The 26,838-nt window shown below is 45.3% G+C and overlaps 1 protein-coding gene and 1 long non-coding RNA gene across 2 annotated transcripts in view; one reads left to right on the forward strand and one right to left on the reverse strand.

Annotated features, from left to right (window-relative positions):
* The window catches only part of COL23A1 (collagen type XXIII alpha 1 chain), a 354,126-nt gene that overhangs the window by 55,476 nt on the left and 271,812 nt on the right, over positions 1–26,838 (reverse strand). Inside the window, exon 3 of the mRNA XM_060144375.1 lies at positions 14,516–14,560. Coding sequence (XP_060000358.1) covers positions 14,516–14,560 — 45 coding nt within the window. The remainder of the gene's footprint in view (positions 1–14,515; positions 14,561–26,838) is intronic.
* Positions 12,646–15,391, forward strand: LOC132517349 (uncharacterized). The gene is made up of 3 exons (XR_009539714.1): positions 12,646–12,725; positions 14,537–14,603; positions 15,276–15,391. It is a non-coding gene; the product is annotated as an uncharacterized LOC132517349 (long non-coding RNA).

Consider the following 26,838-nt stretch of genomic DNA (forward strand, 5'->3'; position numbering starts at 1 on the left):
CAAACCCTGACTACACAACAGGTTTGAAGAGTCTCCTTTTGAAATGGCACCTCAGATGGGCCTCCAGCATTTTGGCTGTGATGACTCTCAGGTACAAGGCTGTATCCCTGGAATTCCGGGTCAAGTTGGCCAGCCTTGGCATGGAGGTTTGCTCTGGCAATCACCCTACTCAGACACTGCAGGGTAGACAGTGGTGCTGATTAGAAGCCTAAGTGAAAAGTAAACTCATTGGATTAAAAAAAACCCCAAAAAACTAGTTCTATTGAGATGTAATTCACATACCATGAAATTCACTCTTTTAAAAGTATAAACTTCAATGATTTTTGGTATATTCACAGAATTGTGCAACCATCACCATTATGTAATTTTGTTTATCCTTCATTTTTGAAAGAGAGTTTTACTGGACATAAGATTCTAGGTTCTTTTAGTCCTTTGCATAGGTCAGGTCATCCCACTGCCTTCTGGCCTCCATTATTTCTGGTGGGAAGTCAGCTGTTAATCTTATTGGGGTTCCCTTGTATGGATGAGTGATTTCTCTCTTGCTGCTTTCAAGATTTCCTCTTTGTCTTTGACTTTCAGCATTTTACTGTAATGTGTCTGGGTCTGTATCTCTGCATTTATCTTACTTATAGATCATTGAGCTTCTTGGATATGTGGATTAATGTTTTCAGCAAATTTGGAAAGCTTTCATCCATTATTTCTTCAAAACTTTTTAACGCTCCCTTCTCTTTTCCTGTCCTTCTAGCACCCCCACTGTACATATGTTAGTGTGCTTGAAGGTGTCCTACATTTCTCTGAGGCTTGGTTTATTTTTCTTCATTCCATTTTTTCTGTGTTCTTTATATTGCATACTCTCTATCCATCTATCTTCAAGTTCATTGCTGGTTCAAGTCTACTGCTGAAACTCTCTAAGGAATTTTTATTTTGGTAAAGTCCAATTTATTTTTTTGTCACTGTGATTTAGGTGTCACATCTTAAAAACCATTGCTTAACCCAAGGTCATGAAGAGGTGATGTTTTCTTATAAGGACTTACAATTTTACCTCTTAAATTTAGGTCTATGATACATTTTGAGCTATTTTTTGTGTATCGTAGGAGGAAGGAGTCCAACTTCATTCTTTTGCATTTAGTAGTCCTACCGCTATTGAATTGTCTTGGCATTCTTGTAAAAGAAATTTGATGGTAAAAGTAAGAATTTATTTCTGGAATCTCAATTCTGTTCTGTTGATCTATTTTTCTATCTTTATTCCAGTACCATACTATCTTGATTACTGAAGCTTTGTATAAGTTTTAAAATTGGGAAGCATGAGGCCTTTACCTTTGTTCTACTCTTTCAAGGTGTTTAGACTATTCTGGATTCTTTGCATTTCCATATAAATTTGAGAACCAATTTGCAATTTCTAAAAAAAAAAATCCAAGTGGGATTTTAATACAGATCGCATTGAAACTATAAATTAATTTGTGGAATATTGCCATATTAACATTTTATTGTCTTCCAATCCATGAATATGGATGTCTTACCATTCATTTAGGTCTTCTTTAATTTCTTTCAACAATATAGTTTTCACTATACAAGTCTTACACTTATTTTGTTAAATTTATCCCTAAATATTTTATTATTTTCCAAGCTTTTATAAGTGAAACTGCTTTCTTAATTTCATTAAAAATTCTTCATTGCTAGTGTATAGAAATATGATTGATTTTTATATATTGCTCTTGTATCATGCAATCTTGCTAAACATCTTCATGAGCTCCAATAAATTTTTTGTGGATTCTTTGTGTAAGTAAATAAATAAATAGCATAATCCAAAAGACATTCAACATCATTAATTATTAGGGAAATGCAAATCAAAACCACAATGAGATATCACCTCACATCTATCAGAATGGCTACTATTTAAAAACAGAAAAAAAAAAGACAAGTGTTAGTAAGGAAGTAAAGAAATTGGAAACTTTGTGCACTGTTTGTGGGTTTACTTCTGGGCTCTTGATTCTGTTCCATTTGTCTATGTGTCTGTTTATTACTATAGCCTTATAGTACAGCTAGAAATTAGGAAGTATGATGCCTTCTGCTTTGTTCTTCTTTCTCAGGATTGCTTTGACTATTTGGGGTTTTAAAAATCCATTTACATTTAATGTAATTGCTCAGAAGGTAGGATTTATGTGTGCCAATTTGGAATTTAATTTCTATATGTCTTATACCTTTTTTATTCCTCTATTACTCCATTACTCCTTCTTTTTTTGTTAACTAGATCTTTTCTAGTGTAACATTTAAAAACTTTTTTATTGGAGTATAGTTGATTTACAGTGTTCTGTTAGTTTTAGGTGTACAGCAAAGTGAATCTGTTATACAAATACATATATCCACTCTTTTTTAGATTGTTTTCCCATACAGGCCATTACAGGGTATTGAGTAGAATTCCCTGTGCTATACAGTAGGTACTTATTAGTTACCTATTTTATGTATAGTAGTGAGTATATGTCAATCCCAATCTTCCAATATATCCCTCCCCCTGTAGTGTACCATTTTAATTCCTTATTTCTCTTATATTTTTTGGAGTTATTTTCTCAGTCATTGCCCAGGGGTTTATAATTAGCATCTTAATTTAAAATAACCTGGTTTGGATTAATAGCAATTTACTTTCAGTTGTATACAAATACTTTGTTCCAATATAGCTCTGTTGTTATCTCTTCTTAGTACTACCATTGTCATAAATTACTGTTTTATACATTATAAGCCCATCAACACAGTTTTATCAAAATTGCTCTATGCAATTGACTTTTAACTCAGAAGAGAGAAAAGAGTCACAAATAAATACATATTTTGGCCCTGAACCAAGATGGCAGAGTAGAACGATGTGCTCTCACTCTCTCTTGCGAGAACACCAGAATCACAATGAGCTGCTGGAAAATCATTGACAGGAAGACACTGGAACTCACCAAAAAAGATACACCACATCCAAAGACAAAGGAAAAGCCACAATGAGATGGTAGGAGGGGCGCAATCACAGTAAAATCAAATCCCATAACTGCTGGGTGGGTGACTCACAGACTGGAGAACACTTATACCACAGAAGTCCACCCACTGGAGTGAAGGTTCTGAGCCCCACGTCAGGCTTCCGAACCTGGGGGTCCGGCAACGGGAGGAGAAATTCCTAGAGAATCAGACTTTGAAGGCTAGTGGGATTTGATTGCAGGACTTCGACAGGACTGGGGGAAACAGAGCCTCCACTCTTGGAGGGCACATACAAAGTAGTGTGTGCATCGGGACCCAGGGGAAGGAGCAGTGACCCAATAGGAGACTGAACCAGACGCAGCTGCTATTGTTGGAGGGTCTCCTGCAGAGGTGGGGGGTGGCTGTGGCTCACCGTGAGGACAAGGACACTGACAGCAGAGGTTCTGGGAAGTGCTCTTTGGTGTGAGCCCTCCCAGAGTCCTCCATTAGACCCACCAAAGAGCCCAGGTAGACTCCAGTGTTGGGTTACCTCAGGCCAAACAACCAACAGGGAGGGAACCCAGCCCCACCCATCAGCAGTCAAGCGGATTAAAGTTTTACTGAACTCTGTCCACCAGAGCAACAGACAGCTCTACCCACCACCAGTCCCTCCCATCAGGAAACTTGCACAAGCCTCTTAGATAGCTTCATCCACCAGAGGGCAGACAGCAGATGCAAGAACTACAATCCTGCAGCCTGTGGAACAAAAACCACATTCACAGAAAGATAGACAAGATGAAACGCAGAGGGCTATGCACCAGATGAAGGAACAAGAAAAAACCCCAGAAAAAAAGATAAATGAAGTGAAGATAGGGAACCTTCCAGAAAAAGATTCAGAATAATGATAGTGAAGATAATCTAGGAGCTCAGAAAAAGAATGGAGGCAAAGATCGAAAAGATGCAAGAAATGTTTAAAAAAGACCTAGAAGAATTAAAGAACAAACAAACAGCGATGAACAATACAATAACTGAAATGAAAACTACACTAGAAGGAACCAATAGCAGAATCACTGAGGCAGAAGAACGGGTAAGTGACCTGGAAGACAGAATGGTGGAATTCACTGCTGTGGAACAGAATAAAGAAAAAAGAATGAAAAGAAATGAAGACAGCCTAAGAGACCTCTGGGACAACATTAAACACAACAACATTCACATTATGGGGTCCCAGAAGGAGAAGAGAGAGAGAAAGGACCAGAGAAAATATTTGAAGAGATTATAGTCAAAAACATCCCTAACATGGGAAAGGAAATAGCCACCCAAGTCCAGGAAGTGCAGAGAGTCCCATACAGGATAAACCCAGGAGAAACACACCGATACACATAGTAATCAAATTGGCAAAAATTAAAGACAAAGAAAAATTATTGAAAGCAGCAAGGGAAAAATGACAAATAACATATAAGGAAACTCCCATAAGGTTAAGAGGTGATTTCTCAGCAGAAACTCTACAAACCAGAAGGGAGTGGCATGATATACTTAAAGTGATGAAAGGGAAGAACCTACAACCAAGATTAAACTACCCAGCAAGGATCTCATTCAGATTCGATGGAGAAATCAAAAGCTTTACAGACAAGCAAAAGCTAAGAGAATTCAGCACCACTAAACCAGCTCTACAACAAATGCTAAAGGAACTTCTCTAGGTGGGAAACACAAGAGAAGAAAAGGACCTACAAAAAAGCCCCCAAAACAATTAAGAAAATGGTCATAGGAACATACATATCGATAATTACCTTAAATGTGAATGGATTAAATGCTCCAACCAAAAGACACAGGCTCGCTGAATGGATACAAAAACAAGACCCATATATATGCTGTCTACAAGAGACCCACTTCAGACCTAGGGACACACACAGGCTGAAAGTGAGGGGATGGAAAAAGATATTCCATGCAAATGGAAATCAAAAGAAAGCTGGAGTAGCAATACTCATATCTGATAAAATAGACTTTAAAATAAAGAATGTTACAAGAGACAAGGAGGGACACTCCATAATGATCAAGGGATCAATCCAAGAAGAAGATAAAACAATTATAAATATATATGCACCCAACATAGGAGCACCTAAATACATAAGGCAACTGCTAACAGCTATAAAAGAGGAAATCAACAGTAACACAATAATAGTGGGGGACTTTAACACCTCATTTACACCAATGGACAGATCATCCAGAATGAAAATAAATAAGGAAACAGAAGCTTTAAATGACACAAAAGACCAGAAAGATTTAATTGATATTTATAGGACATTCCATCCAAAAACAGCAGATTACACTTTCTTCTCAAGTGCGCATGGAACACTCTCCAGGATAGATGACATCTTGGGTCACAGATCAAGCCTCAGTAAAATTTTTTTTTTTTTCTGTACATGGGCCTCTCACTGTTGTGGCCTCTCCCATTGCGGAGCACAGGCTCCGGACGCTCAGGCTCAGCCGCCATGGCTCATGGGCCCAGCCGCTCCGCAGCATGTGGGATCTTCCCGGACTGGGGCGTGAACCCATGTCCCCTGCATCAGCAGATGGACTCTCAACCACTGTGCCACTGTAGAAGCCCAAGCCTCAGTAAATTTAAGAAAATTGAAATCATATCAAACATCTTATCTGACCACAACGCTATGAGATTAGAAATGAATTACAGGGAAAAAACGTAAAAAACACAAACACATGGAGGCTAAACAATACATTACTGAATAACCAAGAGATCACTGAAGAAATCAAAGAGGAAATCAAAAAATACCTAGAGACAAATAACAATGAAAACACGATGATCCAAAACCTATGGGATGCAGCGAAAACAGCTCGAAGAGGGAAGTTTATAGTTATACAAGCCTACCTCTAGAAACAAGAAAAATCTCAAATAAACAATCTAACCTTACACCTAAAGGAACTAGAGAAAGAAGAACAAACAAAACCCAAAGTTAGCAGAAGGAAAGAAATCATAAAGATCAGAGCAGCAATAAATGAAATAGAAACAAAGAAAACAGCAAAGATCAATAAAACTAAAAGCTGGTTTTTGGTTTTTTGGTCCAGAGCACAGGCTCCGGACGTGCAGGCTCAGCGGCCATGGCTCACAGGCCCAGCCGCTTCGCGGCATGTGGGATCTTCCCGGACCGGGGCACGAACCCGTGTCCCCTGCATCGGCAGGCAGACTCTCAACCACTGCGCCACCAGGGAAGCCATAAAAGCTGGTTCTTTGAGAAGACAAACAAAATTGATAAACCATTAGACAGACTCATCAAGAAAAAGAGGGAATGGACTCAAATCAATAAACTTAGAAATGAAAAAGGAGAAGTAACAACTGACACTGCAGAAATACAAAGCATCCTAAGAGACTACTACAAGCAACTCTATGCCAATAAAATGGACAACCTGGAAGAAATGGACAAATTCTTAGAAAGGTATAACCTTGCAAGACTGAACCAGGAAGGAATAGAAAATATGAACAAACCAATCACAAGTAATGAAATTGAAACTGTGATTAAAAATCTTCCAACAAACAGAAGTCCAGGACCAGATGGCCTCACAGGTGAATTCTATCAAACATTTAGAGAAGAGCCAACACCCATCCTTCTCAAACTCTTCCAAAAAACTGCGGAGGAAGGAACACTCCGAAACTCTTTCTATGAGGCCACCATCACCCTGAGACCAAAACCAGACAAAGATACTGCAAAAAAAGAAAATTACAGACCAATATCACTGAGGAATATAGATGAAAAAATCGTCAACAAAATACTAGCAAACAGAATCCAACAACACATTAAAAGGATCATACACCATGATCAAGTGGGATTTATCCCAGGGATGCAAGGATTCTTCAATATACGCAAATCAATCAATGCGATACACCATATTAACAAACTGAAGAAGAAAAACCATACGATCATCTCAATAGATGCAGAAAAAGCTTTTGACAAAATTCAACACCCATTTATGATAAAAACTCTCCAGAAAGTGGGCATAGAACCTACCTCAACATAATAAAGGCCATACACGAACAAACCCACAGCAAACAACATTCTCAATGGTGAAAAACTGAAAGCATTTTCTCTAAGATCAGGAATAAGACAAGGATGTCCCCTCTCACCACTATTATTCAACATAGGTTTGGAAGTCCTAGTCATGGCAATCAGAGAAGAAAAAGAAATAAAAGGAATACAAATTGGAAAAGAAGAAGTAAAACTGTCACTGTTTGCAGATGACATGATACTATACATAGAGAAGCCTAAAGATGCCACCAGAAAACTACTAGAGCTAATCAATGAATTTGGTAAAGTAACAGGATACAAAATTAATGCACAGAAATCTCTTGTCCTTCCTATACACTAACAACGAAAGATCAGAAAGAGAAATTAAGGAAACACTCCCATTTACCATTGCAACAAAAAGCATAAAATGCCTAGGAATAAACCTACCTAGGGAGACAAAAGACCTGTATGCAGAAAAGTATAAGACATTGATGAAAGAAATTAAAGATGATACCAACAGATGGAGAGATATACCATGTTCTTGGATTGGAAGAATCAATATTGTGAAAATGACTATACTACCCAAAGCAATCTACAGATTCAATGCAATCCCTATCAAATTACCAATGGCATTTTTTAAGGAACTAAAACAAAAAATCTTAAAATTTGTATGGAAACACAAAAGACCCCGAATAGCCAAAGCAGTCTTGAGGAAGAAAAAGAGAGCTGGAGGAATCAGCCTCCCTGACTTCAGACTATACTACAAAGCTACAGTAATCCAGACAATATGGTACTGGCACAAAAACAGAAACATAGATCAATGCAACAAGATTGAAAGCCCAGAGATAAACCCATGCACCTATGGTCAACTAATCTATGACAAAGAAGGCAAGGATATACAATGGAGAAAAGACAGTCTCTTCAATAAGTGGTACTGGGAAAACTGGACAGCTACATGTAAAAGAATGAAATTATAACACTCCCTAACACCATACACAAAAATAAACTCAAAATGGATTAGAGACCTAAATGTAAGACTGGACACTATAAAACGCTTAGAGGAAAACATAGGAAGAACACTCTTTGACATAAATCTCAGCAAGATCTTTTTAGATCCACCTCCTAGAGAAATGGAAATAAAAACAAAAATGAACAAATGGGACCTAATGAAACTTAAAAGCTTTTGCAAAGCAAAGGAAACTACAAACAATACGAAAAGACAACTCTCAGAATGGGAGAAGATATTTGAAAACAAATCAACGGACAGAGGTTTAATCTCCAAAATATACAAACAGCTCATGCAGCTCAATATTAAAAAAACAAACAACCCAATCCAAAAATGGGCAGAAGACCTAAATAGACATTTCTCCAAAGAAGACATACAGATGGCCAAGAAGCACATGAAAAGCTGCTCAACATCACTAATAATTAGAGAAATGCAAATCAAAACTACAATGAGGTATCACCTCACACCAGTTATAATGGGCATCATCAGAAAGTCTACAAACAGCAAATGCTGGAGAGGGTTTGGAGAAAAGGGAACCCTCTTGCACTGTTGGTGGGAATGTAAATTGATACAGCCATTATGGAGAACAGTATGGAGGTTCCTTAAAAAACTAAAAAGAGAATTACCATATGATCCAGCAATCCCACTACTGGGCATATACCCAGAGAAATCCATAATTCAAAAAGACACATGCACCCCAATGTTCATTGCAGCACTATTTACAATAGCCAGGTCATGGAAGCAACCTAAATGCCCATCGACAGATGAATGGATAAAGAAGATGTGGTACATATATACAATAGAATATTAGCCATAAAAAGGAATGAAATTGGGTCATTTGTTGAGACGTGGATGTATCTAGAGATTGTCATATAGAGTGAAGTAAGTCAGAAAGAGAAAAACAAATATCGTATATTAACGAATATGTGTGGAACCTAGAAAAATGGTACAGATGAACCAGTTTGCAGGGCAGAAATTGAGACACAGATCTGTCTCAGAGAACAAACGTATGGACACCAATGGGGGAAAGCGGCGGGGGGTTGGGGATGCTGATGTGATGAATTGGGTGATTGGCATTGACATGTATACCCTGATGTGTATAAAATTGATGACTAATAAGAACCTGCTGTGTAAAAAAATTAATAAAATAAAATTAAATATATATATATATATTTTGGGACTTCCCTGGTCGTCCAGTGGTTAAGACTCTGTGCTTCCCCTGCAGGGGGTGTGTGTTCGATCCCTGGTTGGGGAACTAAGCAAGGGTGCAGCCAGAAATTTAAAAAAATAAAGACATTTATACTGTCTTTCATATTTACCTGTGTAGTTACCTCACTGAAGCTCTTTATTTCTGTGTGTGGATTTAAATTACTGTCTAGTGTCCTTTAATTTCATACTGAAGGAGTCCCTTCAGTATTTCTTGTAGAGCAGGATGCTAGTGATGAATTCTCTTCATTTTTGTTTACTTGGGCATGTCTTAATTTCTTCTTCACTTTTCAAGTATAGTTCTTCTGGCTATAGATGTCTTTTTTGACAGTTTTTCTTTTTTTCATCACTTTGAATATGTCATACTAACTGCCTTTTGGCTTTCATGGTTTTTGATGAGAAATCAGCTATTAATCTTATTGAGGATCCTTTTTCTGTGATGAGTCATTGTTCTTTCGCTGCTTTTAAGATTCTTTCTTCTGTGCGTGTCGAGAAGTGGGAGGATCCAGCTCTCGGCCATGGAAGTTGCCAAGGTCAGTGGTGAAGTGGCCACCATGGTGTTTTTTAAAAAAAAGATTCTTTCTTCATTTTTTTCCTTTTGGTAATGTGGCTATGATGTACTTAGATTTGGATCTCTTTGAGTTTATTCTACTTGGAGTTTGTTGAGCTTCTTAGATGTGCAGATTAATGTTTTCTTCATATTTGGGAAGATTTTGGCCATTAATTCTTCATATATTCCTTCTGCCTCTTTCTCTTATCCCCTACTGAGGCCCCCATTATATAAATGTTGGCACACTTGATAGTGTCCCACAGATCTCTGTGATTCTGTTCATTTTTCTTCATTCTTTTTTTCTTTCTCTTCCTTAGACAGGATCATCTCAATTGACCTGTCTTCAAGTTTGCTGATTCTTTCTTCTGCCAGCCCAAATCTGTTGAGCCCCTTTAGTGAATTTTTCATTTCAGTTATTGTACTTTACAGCTCCAGAATTTCTATTTGGTTTCTTTAAAAAATACTCTCTACCTTTTATTGATAATCTCCATTTGGTGGCACATAATTCTTATGGTTTCCTTTAATTCTTTAGACATGGTTTCCTTTAGTTCTCTGAACATATGTATAATAGCCAATATAAAATCTTTGTCTAGTAAGTTCATCTGGGCTTCCTCACTGACAGTTTTTACTGACTGCTTTTTTTCCTCTTTTTTTTTTTCATTGCCATACTTTCTTGTATCTTTGTGTGTCTTTGTTAAAAATTGGGCATCAAATAATCTAATATGGCTACTCTGGAAACTAGATATCCCTCTTCCTTTCCAGGGTTTGTTGTTGTTGTTGTTTGTTCAGGGGCTTTTTTGAGCTAATTCTCTGAAATGTGTACTCTTTGTCACGTGCAGCTACTGAATTCTCTGCTTGCTTTGCTTAATTGTCAGCTTAAGACAGAGGTTTTCTTTAATGCCTTGATCTGGTAAGTCTCCCATTCTGTTCTGAGGGGCTCTTTGTGTGTGTTGAGCATAACTTCAACACTCTATTAGGTTACAACTCTGCTTTTGCCTTTACTTCTTGCTTGAGTGGAGACTCAAGGTCAGCCAGAGGTGAGAGACTGGGGCTGTTTTAGGTCTTTCCCTGCATGGGCATGTGTCTTCTAGATCCCCAGGTATATGGGAGCATTTCAAAGCCCCTTTGGACAGCTCATCCCCTAGATTTTCATTTAAGTTTTTGTGTCAGCTTCTTGTTTGCTCCAACTTGTATTGCCACCTCAGGCAGCTGCAAAGTTAAACAACTGCTGCTGAGTGTATTTAGCAAGCACTCTGGGGATAGGGCTTTTCCCAGTAAGTGAGCTCTGCATCAGGTCAAAAAAGATGAGTTTTGTGTATGGGCTTTTCCAGGGAGCTAACAGACAGTGACAAGTTTCAGAGAATGAGCATTTGGGGAGCTTCAAAGTTGTTCTGCCACCTCCAACGGCTGCTAGTTTTCACAGGTACTGTGATTGTGAGGCTGTGATGGTTTTTAAGGCTACCATGGGGCTGGGGAGATGGGCAAATTAAAATGCTACAAACCTCACTGTTCTCAGCAAGTTTCAGACCTTTTTCTTAAATTAACATTTCTTAGGTTGTTACCAGATGTTAATTTCCAGGATTCTGAAAAGGTCAATTTTTCCTAGTGTTCTTGCTGCTTTTATGGAGGAGCAGATTTTCAGAAGTCCTATCCCTACCATCCCAGTAGTGATTCTTCCACTGTATTTTTAGAAAGGGTTTCTTGGGGCCAGGGTGGATAAAAAACCCTGACACTAAAACTGCTGACCTAAGGCTGGCGGCTGCAGAGATTTGGTGAGTACCTCCTTTTGTCTCTGTAGCTTTAGCACAAGCATCAGCCAAGCAGGATTTGATTGTTTTCATCCTTGTCTCTTCCTGCTTCCTAAAAAGTCCCTCTTTCTCTCTCCCTCCTCCCTTCCCTCCCTCTTTCCCGTCAACAAGCATTTGTTGACCATATCTTTAGTGCCTGCGGGTCAAGCTCCTTCTCTGAGGAGCCTGTGCTTTGGTGGAGAAGGACATGTTTGCAGAGCAGACCACCAGCACTGCAGGGAGTGCTGCGACTGAGGGAGGGATCTAGGGGGCTGGGGGAGCCAGGGTAGAGTGATGGATGCTCTTGGGGAAAGGGAAGTCTGGAAGGAGAAAAAATACTGTCTAAGTTCCCTAGAAAGGGAATACCAAGGGTAGTGCTCGGTTTCCCCAGCTGAGAAATAGGCCAGTGGGGAGATGAAAAATCCACTCCACTACAATAGAGACACAAAAACACTGTAGGACCTGTGAGCCATATTCCAGACAAAGGCTCCCACTGGGAGCTGGAGAGAACCCATCCCCACAGGCGGGCAGGGTCGGCTCTGTCTGCAGGTCTGCAGCAGCAGCAAGAAGCCATCTCAGCCAGATATTGTCCCACCAGGCAAAAAAGAGCCTTTCTCCCTGGGGCGAAAAAAAGCCTGGTTTGTACAAGGAAAGGGCCCAAAGCCAAGAGGTGCATGTGTGTGAAACTATCTAGAAATAAACACAAGGCCCAGCCAAAGCTAATCAGAGAGGGACATCTGCTCTGTGCTACTCACACCATTCTGTGACAGGCAGAGAATCAGGACATCGCGTGGGAAAGGGCAGTGAAGGGGAGGAGATGCTGCCCATCCCTTGCCCAGCAGCTGACCTTAGATGAGACACTTCTCCCCTTGGAGCCTCAGTTTCCTTATCTGCAAAATGGGGATAATAACATATTTTTATCTTTTGCAGAGCTCTGTGAGGATCACGTGAGATGAAGGACTTGAAAGGACCCAGGGCAGTGTCAGGGGCCCAGTAAGTCCTTGTCTTTCTTTGACTTTTAGATCAGTTGTAAATTGGAATCATAATTCTAATGGGTTTTTGAGTAAGTTGAGTAATATTATACTTTGTCCTAAAAAAAGTCACTATGTATTCCTCATCTTCTTCCAAAAAGGACTTCAGGAGCTTACAATAAAAGGCAATAAAACATTTTACGAGGGCAGAAATAAGAACTGAGTGATGAAGTGTGTATTTGGCTGATGGTGCAGGTAGGTGATTACACACAAAATCCATTGCAATCAAACACAAAACAGTCCTCAGCTTCTGGAAGTCAAAGCAAACAGAGTGCCAGGAAAGGTGTTTCCTTACAGTGAACTCTGGGGAGTTTATCTGGAGGGCTTCTATGTAGGGACCTAGATAGCGCAAGCACGCAGCAAAACGAGAGGACAAGAGGCCCAAGCCCAGTTTCAGGAAGAAGAGTCTGAGGTTCAGAGAGAACCTGCCCCCTTTCTCCCAGGCTCAATCTGCCTTTACCACCATGCTCTCTTTATGAATTTGCTTAGGGGCTGAGCACATGTGTATTCTTTCATTCATTCACTGTTCTGTGCATTTCCATTCCCTGGAGCCTCCTCTGCACCAGGCTCTTGGCTGGGTTGGTGATAGCCCCAGCCAGAGGGATTAGATATAAGCCTTTCTGGAGGAGATGCTTGAGCTAGACTGAAAGGACAAAGAATAGTGAATTTGGGGTAAGAGTCCAGGTAGAGGAGGAGACATTCTGGGGGTGGGGAGGACATAGGAGTACAGGTTCAGAGTGGGAGGGCCCCAGACATCCACAATGAGGCTGGAGGTAGGGGACATGGGAGGAACAGTGGTGAGAACTGCAGGAGGCTGTGCTGATGAGGACAGTGCTGTGACATACTGAGGAGGAGGCTGATGGGGATTTGGTGGGGGAGTGGGGAGGGAGGGATTAAGGATTATGCCCTGGTGTCTGCATAGGGAAGCAGGCGGCTGGAGGCCCCCTCCCTGCAATGGGGAACTAGAGGAGAGCAGCTGGGGGAAGTGCTGGGTTCACTGGGGCCAGGTCCAACCTCTGGGTCCAGAGGAGATGACTGGCTGGAGGCAGGAAGTGGGGGCGTCATCAGCATTATGGGGGCGCCGGAGCCACAGGGGTGGGAGAGAGAGAAGAGGGCCAAGGGCAGATCCATTTAAGAGGCAAGTGGGCCCCATAGGAAAGGCATACGAGAAGGGGTCAGAGATGTGGGAGGAAACGCAGGCAAGAGTCAGAGGGGGACCCAGGGGAATGGCCAATGTGAGGCCCAGGAAGAGAGACAGCAACGCATCTGTGTCTGCTGGTACGGCGATCAGGTGGTCAGTGGTAACTTTGGTCAAAAGGATGTGAGTGGCGTGACAGTGAGAAGAGACTGGAGGGGCTGGGAGGAGTGGAAGGCAAGGCAGAGGAGATGGGAGTGGGGTAGGGGTGTGTAGCCTCTGAGGGAAGCTTCACTGTGAGTTGGGGGAAGGGCACACGCAGAGAGAGTGCATTTTGGGTGAAATGAAGGTGGCAGGAGGGAGGCTGGCGGTGAGTACAGGTGAGTCTGCAGGTTGCATGGAAGGTATGGAAAGGATCTTCTCCTGGTGCCTCTGCCAAGGGAAGGAGACAGGCCATGTCAGGGGAGGGATGGGGACACACAGGAGAACCATCTTGTGTTGAGGGACCCACAGTAGCGAGTCCCGCAAAGACAAGAGGCCGTTTCAGAGTGGGAGACCAGGGATTAAAGTTTCTGAGGCTGATAATGAGATTTGGGAGGTGGCCAAGGGCATAGAGGGGACTGTCACTGGAATTGTAACACTGGAATGGTGTCAAGAAGCCAAGAAAGGCAGCACTGGGCACTGCAGCTCTGGGGACAGTGGCTGGAATTGGAGGGGACACAAAGACCTGGCCCAGGACCAAAGGTCCTGAGTTATGGGGTGGTGCAAGGATTGGCACCTCCAGCCAGGTCCCAGGTCAAGGGCAGACTTCCAGGCCTGGGTTTAGTAATTAAGAAAACCTGGGACTCACCGGGATCACCTCTTCTTCCAGGCTTGCCACGCCGTCCAGGGGGGCCTAGACAGGAAAACAAGGACGGACTCATTAAGAAAGGAACCCAGTGAGCTTGGGCACAGCCTGCCTGCTGCCAGCACCACCGCATCACCACCCCCCAACCCACACCCATAACAGCAGCCTGGGGGCAGCCAGCTCACCACCTTGCTGGCTGGGGGAGGGGAGAGGAGTGGGGATAAAGCGCCATCTCCTGCGCCTCCCCCCCCCTGCTCCTCTGGATCCTCCCCTGTTGGCTGCGTTCTCATCCCTCACTCATTCATTTAGTTATTCAATTAACTGTTCATTATTTCATTCCCAAGTCCTTTCCCATTCAAAAAGGTTTACTACCTAGAAACTCTTGAGGCAGAAGAGTTTTGCCACTGAGAAACTTCACACTTTCAAGAAAAATAAGGCTGAGGGTGGGAGTTAACTTACAAAAGCCCGGACAAATGCTTTTTAATATTCACTAAAATAAAACAACAGAGACAACGCACCACATAAAGACACTATCATGGCATCTCAAATGTTTAAACTCGGTGGTAACAGGCTCTATCCTATCCATCTACTTCCTTCCTTTTGCTCACTAGACCTTTTGGCACCTCTCTCCCCTCCCCCACAGCTCCAGGGAGCCGCTTATAAATTTCTTGTGATTTATTGCACATAATGTACACTCCAATGCACATTCTTTTCCGCATCCAGTCTTATCCATACATTTTTGCACTTTCTGAATCTGATGCAGATCATCCTGCCTCTGCCTTCTGCCCCTCGGCCCATGTCAGCCCCCGAGATCTGAGTGACTGCGATGCTGAAGAGGAAGAGGGCTCTGGGTCATGGAACCCAGAACCTGGCGGCAGCAGGGCCCAGAGCACAGCTCGCCTGGCCTGGGAGTGGAGGGCTGAGGCCTCAGCCAGCGCACCCTCATCCCGGCGCCGCTCCTGGAGCCCTGCTGCAAACCTCCCTGACGCTCCCTTGCCTTCCCCTCCCTGCCTCCGTTTTCACTCCCTGTTAGTCTAACTACCCCTGATTCTTCCTCCTGTTTTCCTTCTCTGTGCAGAAGTTTTAAAGCTTGATGTAGTCCAATTTGTCTATTTTTGCTTTTGTTACCTTTTTGACCTTTGAGTTAATTTTAACCTTTTAACCTTTTGAGCTAATTTTTGTATATGGTATAAGGTAAGGGCCCAACTTCATTCTTTTGCATGTGGGTATCCAGTTTTCTCAACAGCATTTGTTGAAGAGACTATCTTTTCCCCATTGTGTAGCCTTGGCGCCTTTGTCTAAAATCATTTGACCATATAAGTGATGTACCCCTGAATTCTGGGAGTAGAAATTCATGCCAGTTACATAGCCCTTGACTTTTCCCGAGACCAGACAGAGACCTTGAGTTTTATGCTGGAATGGCTCAGGGCTGTGTTGATTAGCGAGGCTGAGATTCTGGCACCCCCATAACAAACAATAGCTCCTCACACCAGTGTAACAGCTTATGAAGAGCCTCCAGGTCAGTGATCTCAGCCAAGGCCTGCAACACCTGCAGTGCATGGACAACTGCTTTCAACACCTCCATGTGGGTGTCTCACCAACATCTCAGACCCCTCACGGCTAAACATGCATCCTGCTCTCCTCCCGGCTCCTTCATGGGGCTGACAGCGCCTGGAAACCTCGTGAGGCTGGCCGGTGTTTGGCCCGTTCTATCCAGGCACATCTGTTTTCAGGGTGAGTGAGGGTGTGGGAAGAGGGACCCCAATGGCATACCCAGCATCATGCTCCTTTGGTTGTAGGAGAGAAGAGGCCCAGCTTTCACTCACAAGGTCCAGCAAACTGGTCCCTGGATTCTGTGCTCTCACCAGGCTATAAAAGGCCTGTGCTTGGCTCAGCAAGGTCGCTCACTCGCCCTGGGCCTCAGGCTGACGTATGGGGCGTGGCAGGAAAGGGGCCCAAGAGTGGGAGAGTAAGCCAGGCTCTTCCTGGACATGAAAGCTAAAGCAGCGCCATGGTTTTCTAACGGTCATTACTGGGTACGACTGTAAAATTCTCCATCTGGGAAACTCAAGCCAGATGAAGACATTTACTGCCGCTGAGGTGGCTGAACTAATGGATTTTTCGGGGTTGGTCTCCTGGGTGGCATGGTTAGGCAGAAGGCCCAATGAGGAAGATGCTAGCAAGTGGGCAGCTGCCCAGGCAGGGTGGGGTGCCCCGCCTCCCAGGGCCTTTGGGGGAAGCTCCCAGCAGGCCTGGACTGGGTGGGGGTCCTGGGGGCTGCTGAGTGCACAGGGCCTGTGGGGCTGTAGCCCTGGCAGGCTGGACAGGACTCCCAACTGAAAGGGCTTAAGTAAAGGAGACTGAGGCTTGTGAACTCTCTGCAGGCCAATTCAAACCAGATCCTGGAGGCCTCTGTGTGAACAGCTCACAAACTGACAACTGGTCAACCCACTCTTCTAAGGTTCATACTCATCAACTGTCTCCAAGATAATTCTATTGAGAGGCAACATGTCCAAACCCAAAATCATCTCCCAATTCTCCGTGTGCTCCCAACAGCGTTCTCTTCTCTCCTAGGTGTAGGTATGATCAGTACCCACAGAGCCAAGCCAGAAACCACCTGGGAGCTGTCCGAGGCATCCTCTTGCCCCACACTTAACTGAGACCCCTTCCTCCTTGGTGTCAGGCAAAGGCTGCCCCCACACTTAGCCTCTTCCACCCACCCTTCCTGCTGTGATTCGTTTGTCCTCCTCCTAACAGAAGGTAGTCCACTGCAGTGTGCAGTCCGCATCTTGTGCAGCCTAAGGTCCCTCTTTACCATTTCTTGGCAATCTCTTTAAAAGACTGTCAAATCTAACCAGATCCATGGCTTAGAAGAGATGCAAGACTATCTTATTTGATGGGCAAAGCTGTTGAGATGAAAGATACTTTCTCTCCTTTCTCCCTACGGCAGGTGATGGAGGTGGTGAGGCCTGCCAGCCTTGATCAAATAGAGGCCCTGGGAGTGGGGAATGCCAGAGCTGAGTCCCATGCTGACCACTAGGCTCCCTGTCTGCTGCTTTTGCAAACAGAGAGGCCTTGCACACACAAGGCCTGGATTGTGGAACCTGTAGTGGGGAAGGCAGGAAGGACGGCCTTTCATGAGTTTCTAGATTGTCAGGTGCTGAGGGCCGGCCATGGGCAGCAGCCCTGGTTCAGCATCTACTAGGTGCCAGGCCAGCTACTCATCCAGCAAATAGGAACTTGGAACCCTTTGTGCTCCAGATCTCCTGTGGCTCATCCAAGGAGCTCATCTATTCCCTACTCAGCCCTCTGAAGAAGATGCTGGTATGCCCTGTATAGAGGGGAACTCTGAGGCTTAAGTGAGGTGAAAAGGTTTGCCTAAGGCCACACAGCTGGCGCCTTGCAGAGCCCTTCATCATCAGTCTGTGATTCTTAAGGTGCAAGGGCAGCTGTGCCAGATATGTCGAACCCCCAGGCAGGCAGCCTTGACAATGGAAGGGGTGGCCACCCTGGGGCGAGCAGCAGGGCAGATGGGTTGTGGCCCTCTGGCATCTGGGCCAGGCCTGCAGCAGATTGATCTGGGCTCCCAGGGATAGCCTGGCCAGCTGGCTGCAGCTCAGATGTTCTCCGAACAAGCAAAACCAGGCTCCTGGCCTAGCAGTTTGCCTCAGAGCTCTCCGCTTCTTGGTTTTCTTCTGTTCCTTCCTTTCTACAGTGGCAGAATGTTTCCCACTTCTGGCACAGACTCAGACACTCAGGCTGCTCTGGAAGGCACCTGGGAGTCTGTCTTGATCGACCTGCTGATGTATAGATGGAGAAACTCAGGTCTTGCCCAAGGATGCTGCTGGAAAAACCGTCCCAGCTGGAGAGTCTCCAGGTGATGAAGACCAGCTCAGGCTGTTCTCACCTCTGTGTGACCCACACGGCTCTGGGTCAGGGGCTGGCAGCCATGGGGACGCTGGTGTTTCACAGTGGGTGCTGCCATGGTGGCACCTGCAAAGTTTCCTTCCAGAGGCTTTGAGCAACAGATACCAACAGGTGATGCTGGTGCAGAAGGGGAAAAGACATGACTGAAAGGAAGCTGTTTAACCTGGAGCAAGTTACTCAACCTCTCTGAGCTTTGGGTTCCCAATCCGTGAGGATAAAATTTTAGGGGTGATGGCAACTATACCTGCCTTGCAGAACTGTTAAACAGATGAGCTGGCAGCAGACACACCAGCTTGGGGGCACAAAAGAGGGGCCTATTTGGGACCCCAAGAAATAACTGGCTGCAGGGGCCTCTGGGCCATTAGAATTTGGGGACTTGATGTACATTGGTTATGTGCTTCCCAAGGTGGGTGAAGCCTGAGACAGGGCAGCTATATTTCAGTATAGCTCAAGTACGGTATAGAGGGCAGGGTTTGAGTCCAGAGGCTGGCGAAGCCCTCATTACACCCTGACCTTGAGCCCACAGGGGCAGGGACAGTCTGGAGCTTTTCCAGGTCCCTAATCACAGTCTGTCTGTGGACCTAGGGATCAGGATGCCCGGGCTGAGTGGTCTGGGAATGAGATTTCTCAAAGAAATCCTGAGGTTTCAGGCATCGCATGGGCTGTTGAGGGCTCCAGCTCGCTGCTAAATTACCCTTGTGACAACCATCTGCACATTAAGTAACTCCAGGGAGGATGATGCTTTTCTCAAGCACTGTTCGAGGCCAGACAAACTGGAACCATTTCTAACTGATAAAAATCTCATCTCTGGTTGGGCTGGAGCCCTCATGTCACTGACCAACTCCAAAGGGGGCCTGAACGCCAACAGGCTCCAGGGAGGCCTGAGCAGTGAGGACCTGGTTCTCGCAGTGGTGGTCTCCCTCAATCCTTCCCGGCACCTCCCTCCCCTGATGATACCTCCTTCAGCAACGCTTGCTTTATTGCTGTCCTCTCACAACCCTGGGGCCAACCGGGGGACAGCCTGCCCAGGCCCCTCCCTCTCCCTCTTCCCCTGGCTCCAACAGTCACTCAGCAACCCACCCCCTCCCCGCCCATACCCCAGCCCCTGCTCCTCCCTCCTGCCAGCCCCTAAGGGCAGGAGCTTTTGTGCAATTTATCTAATTGAATCTATACTCAGTTCTGAAAAATGCTTTAAACCCTCTCCACACTTTTTTCTCTAAAGATTGGGGAAACTGAGGCTCAGAGAAGTCAAGAAAGGCTTTTTTATAACTTTTAAAACTTTTTTATCTTTTTGAGCAAAGAACTATTCCAGGTGCCTCTTACAGTCTTCCAGGGAATTGAAAATTTTTCCATTAAGAGAATTTTTTTTTTTTGGCTGCATTGGGTCTTCGTTGCTGTGCGTGGGCTTTTCTCTAGTTGCGGCAAGCAGGGGCTACTCTTCGTTGCGGTTCGTGGGCTTCTCATTGCGGTGGCTTCTCTTGTTGCAGAGCACGGGTTCTAGGCATGCAGGCTTCAGTAGTTGTGGCTCGTGGGCTTAGTTGCTCCGCAGCATGTGGGATCTTCCTGGACCAGGGATCGAACCTGCGTCCCCTGCATTGGCAGGCGGATTCTCAACCACTGCACCACCAGGGAAGTCCAAGAGAATTTTGTAAAGACCAAAATGAATGGAAATCCGAAGGTGCAACGTCTGGTGAATACGTCAATGAATCAGAACTTCCCAGCCAAGCTGTAACAGTTTTTGCCTGGTCATCAAAGAAACATGCAGTCTTACCTAGAGGGGTGGGATAGGGAGGGTGGGAGGGAGATGTAAGAGGAAGGAGATATGGGGATATATGTATATGTATAGCTGATTCACTTTGTTATAAAGCAGAAACTATGTATAGCTGATTCACTTTGTTATAAAGCAGAAACTAACACACCACTGTAAAGCAATTGTACTCCAATAAAGATGCTAAAAAAAAAAAAAAGAAACATGCGGTCTTGCATTATCCCGATGGGAGATTATGCGTTTCCTTATTGACACTTTTCATCGACTGTTGCTTTCAGTTGGTCTAGTTGGGAGCAGTACCTGTTGGAATTAATCGTTTGGAAGGAGCTCATAATAGAGGACTCCCTTCCAATCCCACCATATACACAACACCACCTTCTTTGGATGAAGACCTTTATTTGGTGTGGTTGTTGGTGGTTCATTTCACTTGCTCCACAATCTCTTCCGTTCCACATTATTGTACAGTATCCACTTTTCATTGCCCGTCACAATTTGTTATAAAAATGGAATGTTTTCATTACGTTTAAGTAGAGAATCGCATGTGGAAATACACTCAAGAAGGTTTTTTTCCGCTTAACTTACGTGGAACCCAAACATCAAAGTGATTGACACAACCAAGCTGGTGCAAATGATTTTCAGCACTTGATTTGGTTATTTTGAGTATGTTGGCTCTCTCCCATGTGGTGTAACGTTGATTGTTCTCAATTAATGTCTCAATTTGATCGCTATCAACTTCAACTTCAACTGGTCTACCTGACCGTGGAGCATCGTCCAGCGAGAAATCTCCATGAAACTTTGCAAACCAGTTTTGACACGTTCCATCAGTCACAGCACCTTCTCAATACACCGCACAAATCTCTTTTTTTTGCATTCCAGTTGCATTTTTATGCTTCTTGAAATAATAAAGCATAATATGCTGAAAATGTTGCTTTTTTCTTCCATCTTCAATATTAAAATGGCTACACAAAAATTCACCAATTTTGATAAGTTTTTAAAAAAATGCACCGATATGACAGCTGTCACAATACAATCTAACAAAATTGTTTTGAATGAAGTTAAAGACAACTAAGCGCTACTGGCTAGAGCCATCTTACGGAAAAAACAGAGCGAAATTTTGGCCAACCCAAATATTTTATTTTTTTAAGCTTAAAAGCCCTTCATGTGAGCTTTGATTTCCATGAGAATTTCTCATAACCTACATGTTAAAAGTCCAGTCAGAAGGTCCTAGAAAAGAGCAAGTGAGGCCTTCAGAGCATGGCCAGCACGCTGGTGGACATGGACTTAGGAAGTGACCCTCAGGGAAAAGCTGGCCACTCAGCTTATCCCACCTATTCCAAGGCAACTTGACCCTAAGGGCGCTGGACCCAGGCCTCCCACTCCTGCGAACAGGAGAACAGAGCTCTGCTGAGGGAAAGGCATGCCAGCCCCCAGAAGGGCCTAGGGTACTTTCACTTCCGCATCCAGGAAATAAGGGAAGCAAGTGGGCACTAGTGTGACCAACTATCCCAGTGTGCTCAGGACTGAGGGGTTTCCTGGGCCTTTTGGTGCTAAAACTGGGACAGTCCCAGGCAAACCAGATGGTTGGTCACTTCAGTGGGCAGCCTGTGAGCAAGGAGGCTCTCCACACTGCCCCATCTCCCACTGTTCCCCCTCACTCCCCACCTACACCCTCTGCCACACAGCCTTCTTTCTGCTTCTCAAGCCAGCCAGGCCGGTCCTAACTCAGGGCCTTTGCACCAGCTGTTCCCTCTGTCCTGGGGCTCTCCTCGCATGGCTGGGGCTATTCTGCATGGTGGACTCTTTGTTGAGCTTCCTGGACACCTTCACTGATCACCCTCTCTGGCATGTTTTCTTGTTTTATTTTCTTCCAGTCACTTATCTCTAGCAAAATTACCTGGTTTATTTATTTTATTTGCTCTTTAGTGTTTATGGTTTCTCTCTCCTCACTAGGATGTCAGCTCCCTGAGGATAGGGCTCCTGTGTGCTGGTTCATAGCTATCGCCTGATAGGCAATAGTGACACATGGGTTGGTGCTAAACAAATGGTCAGAGCATGAATGAACTCTGTTCTGGTGGTAGGAGGGCACCAAGGTGTCACTGATGAGGTACCTGCTGCCATCACCTGCTGGCACCTCACATAATTCTTGCAGCAGACCCATGAGGCAGGGACACCAGCGTCCCTGTTACAGAGTGGGAGAGGGGCTGCCCAAGGTCAAGTGGCCCCGCAGCTCGGGCTCCTCTGCTGCCTGCTGACAGGACTTTAAGTTCTGAGGAAGCTGCTCCAGCTTCACTGACCACACACCCCAGAGCAGCCAAGAGGCTGAGTGGAAAAGTTCTGCAGAGGCCCCTGCTGGGCTGCTCCCGGCATCCTGGCCCGTGAGGCCTCACACAGTTCCCTGCACTATTGACTCACACTCCCAAGGGGCCCAAGTGAGTCACCATTTGTTTTTCTTGACCTCCAGGGCCAGGGCAAGGACCACGGCTCCCACTGGAGAGTGTCAGCAGTCAAGAGCTGGGTCTGAATTCCCTGGCCCTTGTCCACTGAAGACAGGCTGCTAGGGGGCAACTCTGCCATCTTCCTGCTCCTCCTTCCCTAGTAAAGCAGTGGCTTCCTGTCCTTCAGCCACTGGCCCCTTATGGGGGCCTGGGGGTCCCATGGCCCTCCCCGCACACTCAAATGCTGGGGTGTGGGCAGGCCCATGTGCTTCAACATCTGCAGTTCTTTATCCTGGCCCTGGAAGGGTCGGCACACTGTGTCCAGCAGTGTTATGAGCAGCATAATTTTTTAAAACAGCTTTACTGGGATATAATTCACATACCATATGAACCACCCAATAGTTTTTGGTATATTACATTATATTTTAAAAAATGTTAATATTTTTTAAAAATTGTGATAAAATATACATAAAACTTAGCATCTTAACCATTTTGAAGAGTACAGCTCAGAGGACTTCCCTGGTGGTACAGCGATTAAGAATATGCCTGCCAACGCAGGGACACAGTTTCAATCCCTGGTATGGGAAGATCCCACTTGCTGTGGAACAACTAAGCCCGTGCACCACAGCTACTGAGCCTGTGTGCCACAACTACTGAAGCCCACGCGCCTAGAGCCCGTGCTCTGCAACAAGAGAAGCCACCACAATGAGAAGCCCTCGTACCGCAACGAAGAGTAGCCCCCGCTCGCTACAACTAGAGAAAGGCTGCACACAACAACGAAGACCCTATGGAGCCAAAAAAAAAAAAAAAAAAGTACAATTCAGTGGTATTAAGTACTTTCACACTGTTGTACGACCATCCCTATCATCCCTACCTCCATAGCTCTTTTCATCTTGTAAAACTGAAACTCCATACCCATGAAACAATAACCCTCTATTTCCCCCTCCCCCAGTCCCTGGAAACCACCAGTCTCCTTTCTGTCTCTATGAATCTGCCTACACTAGGTACCTCATATGAGTGGAATCATATAGTATTTGACCTTTTGTGTCTGGTTTATTTCACTTAGAATAACGTCTTCAAGTTTCATCCATGTTGCAGCTTGGTTATAGACTGAATATTTGTGTCCTCCCAGAATTCATATATCAAAATCCTAACTCCCAATGTGGCAATGGTATTAGGAGATGGGGCCTTTGGAAGGTGACTAGGTCATGAGGGTGGAGCCATCATGAATGGGATTAGTGCCCTTATAAAAGAGACCCTAGGGAGTTTCCTCATACCTTCTGCCATGTGAAGATACAAGAAGATGGCCATCTATGAACAGAAGTGGGCTCTCACCAGATACCACATTTGTCAGTGCCTTGATCTTGGACTTCCCAGTTTCCAGCACTGTGAGAAATAAATATTTGCTGTTTAAGGCACTCAGTCCATGGTATTTTTCTCATAGCAGCCTGAACGGACTAAAGCAAGCATGGAGCAGGACTTCATTCCTTTTTATGGCTGAATATTCTTCCACTGTTCACCATTTTGTTTATCCATTCATTTGGTGATGGACACTTGGGCTGTTTCCACCTACCCTGATGCTTCAGTGAACACTGATGTACAAGTATCTCTTTGAGTCCCTCCTTGCAATTCTTTTGGGTATATATCTAAGAGTACAATTGCTGGGTCACATGGTAACTCTGTTTAGCTGGGCAGCATTTTTCATTTCTAGCAGAAAAAAGGCTTGTCCTGTGCTTGGTGTTCCTGTTCATTCCTGGTCCCCTTGGGAGAAGATAGCCCTCCTCTCCCTCTCTGTCTTTCTGGGATCATAGGCCACGCCCTACCAGGCTGTCTTCCCGAGCAGCTGTGGAAGGGTATAAAACTCAAAAGACTGATTTCATCCCCTGTACCTTTATAAACAAGACAGACAGGGTCCCTACCATCACAAAGCCTGTTTTCTAAAGAAGAAGGATTGTGTTTGTGTCTTAGAAATTCTGCTTTCACTAGTATGGCCTGGAGCAAGCCAATTCCTGCCTCAGGGTGTCTGTCTCCTCACCTTTGGACTGGAGATAGTGACCCCAGGTCCTAAGGTCCTTTGAGATAACACATGACATTTAACCTCTCAGACCCTCAGTTTCCTAGGCCCCAAATGGGGATTTGAATACCCAATCCTCAGTCTGTCACTCAGGTAGTCATTCCCGAAACATCCACTGGAGGCCCTGCAGGCACTGGGAATCCCGTGATGGACCCGGCATGGGTCCTGTCTCTGGGTTCTGTGGTCCAGAGATACCGGCCCACTGAGGCGCTAACCATGACACAGTGTGACAGGGTGGGGACTGGCTACGTCGCCAGTGGGACCACCCCATGACACGCTGTCCCTGCAAGCTCAGGTGTGCTCATGCCCTAATTGTGCCACTCTCTATCTGTAAGGACCTTCTCTGTGCCTGGAAACCAACCTCTCCAGGACCTGCTCGACTGTCCCGTCCTCCCCACAGCTGTCTGGAGTCGAAGGAGGCTGGACAGGTCTGCTCCCTGGCTGGCTGGAGGACGTTGGGGTGGAGGACGTTGGGGGTGGAGGATGTTGGACTTATGTGGCACTACCTGAGAGGGAGGCACTGGTGGGCAGGGGCCTGTGGGCTGGGGCAGCTGAAAGTGGGGTGTGGGCAGGCCAGCTGTGCACAGCCATCAAGATTCCTAGGCTCACCTGGTCCCCAGGGCCCCTGGCTGTGGGGACATTGGGGACTCCCTGGGACCATCTCCCATCTATTCAGATGCCACAGTCTGGCCAGAGAGGCCTGGTGTCCTCAGACACAAGTGGCCCCTTTCTTTCCCTCCCGAGGTTCTGTGCTGCTCTGGCTGGGGCTGGCCTTATCTGGAGGGTGGCCCCTGGGTAGGGCATGCAGGAGCCCTGCCTGGGAAGCTGGAAGTCCCCTGCTGAGAGTGGCAGCTCCCATACACAGGCCCCAGCTCCTGCCTACAGCTCCAGGTCAGACTTCTGCCGTGGGGAGACGTCACCACCACTTTGGCTGTTCCCAGAGCTCTGGAGCAGGGTATTGGAATGCCGTGGGAAGCAAGGAAGGTGCTCCTGCTTGTGGACCTGCAACATGCCAGGCATTGTGCTCAGGGCTGTACAGGTGTTCACTCTTCTGTTCTGCTCAGCACCCCTGCCAGGGAGGTGGCATCTACCCTACCCTACAAATGGAGTACAAGAGAAGGGACTTGTCCCAAGTCATACACCTGGTGTGTGGCAGAGCTGGGATTCAAACCCTGCTGTGTCCAATTCCAAAGCACTTGCCTTTTTTCTTTCTTTCTTTCTTTCTTTCTTTCTTTCTTTCTTTCTTTCTTTCTTTTTTTTAAGGAAAAGAACTAGGGACTGCCTGGGGCTTCTCCCCTCTATCCAGATGCCATCATCTGGCTAGAGACGCAGACACAAGGAGCTCCTTTCCCATCCTAGGTCTGGTACTGCTCTGTGGGTGCAGGAGGGCCGGGTCACCCTCCAAAGTGCTCAGGAGTCCTCGGCCCCACCCTTAGTTTCAAATTCAGTGGCGCTGGAGTGATCGAGAATTTGCATTTTTAGTAAGTTCCCAGGGGATGTTGTTGCTGCTGGTCCAGGAAACACACTCAAAACCCAACTGTTTTCTTTCTCTCTCTCTTTAAATATTTTCTTTCTTACGAAAGACTTCAAGCCTTGTACTTTCCACATTACCTTCTGTGTGCTCAGGGGATGGGGGGTTGGAGCCAAGCTGTGAGTTTACAAAACCCAAGGAACACCAGTTCTGGGTTCATAAACCACCAGCAATGATTTCCACTACAACCACCACCGCCACTACTACTAGGACTACTGCAGTGCACACTCACTTAGAATTTACTGTGTACCAGGTGGTGTTCTGAGCTCTGTCATGTCAATCCTCCTGTAATTTTCACAGCCACCCTTCATCTCATTCTATTGAGGAGAAAACTGGACCCAGAGGGGGCAAGTCACTGGCTTGGGGTCACACAGTATCGGTGGCAAGGTCAGGACTTGACCAGGTGTTCTGGTGCCAGAGATCATACTCTGAGCCACAGACTCTTCTGCCTCAGGATTAGATGAGGTGGGACAGAAGCTCCTCACCACTCCTAGTAGAAACTGGCTGAATGGCCTAAACCGAAGTCCTTATCCCCTGCCCCACCAATTCTCCATCTGAATTCCCAGTCTCTGTGAACAGCAACACCATCCA

Source organism: Lagenorhynchus albirostris, chromosome 3 (assembly GCF_949774975.1).
Source record: "Lagenorhynchus albirostris chromosome 3, mLagAlb1.1, whole genome shotgun sequence".
In the NCBI taxonomy this organism is placed as follows: Eukaryota; Metazoa; Chordata; class Mammalia; order Artiodactyla; family Delphinidae; genus Lagenorhynchus; species Lagenorhynchus albirostris.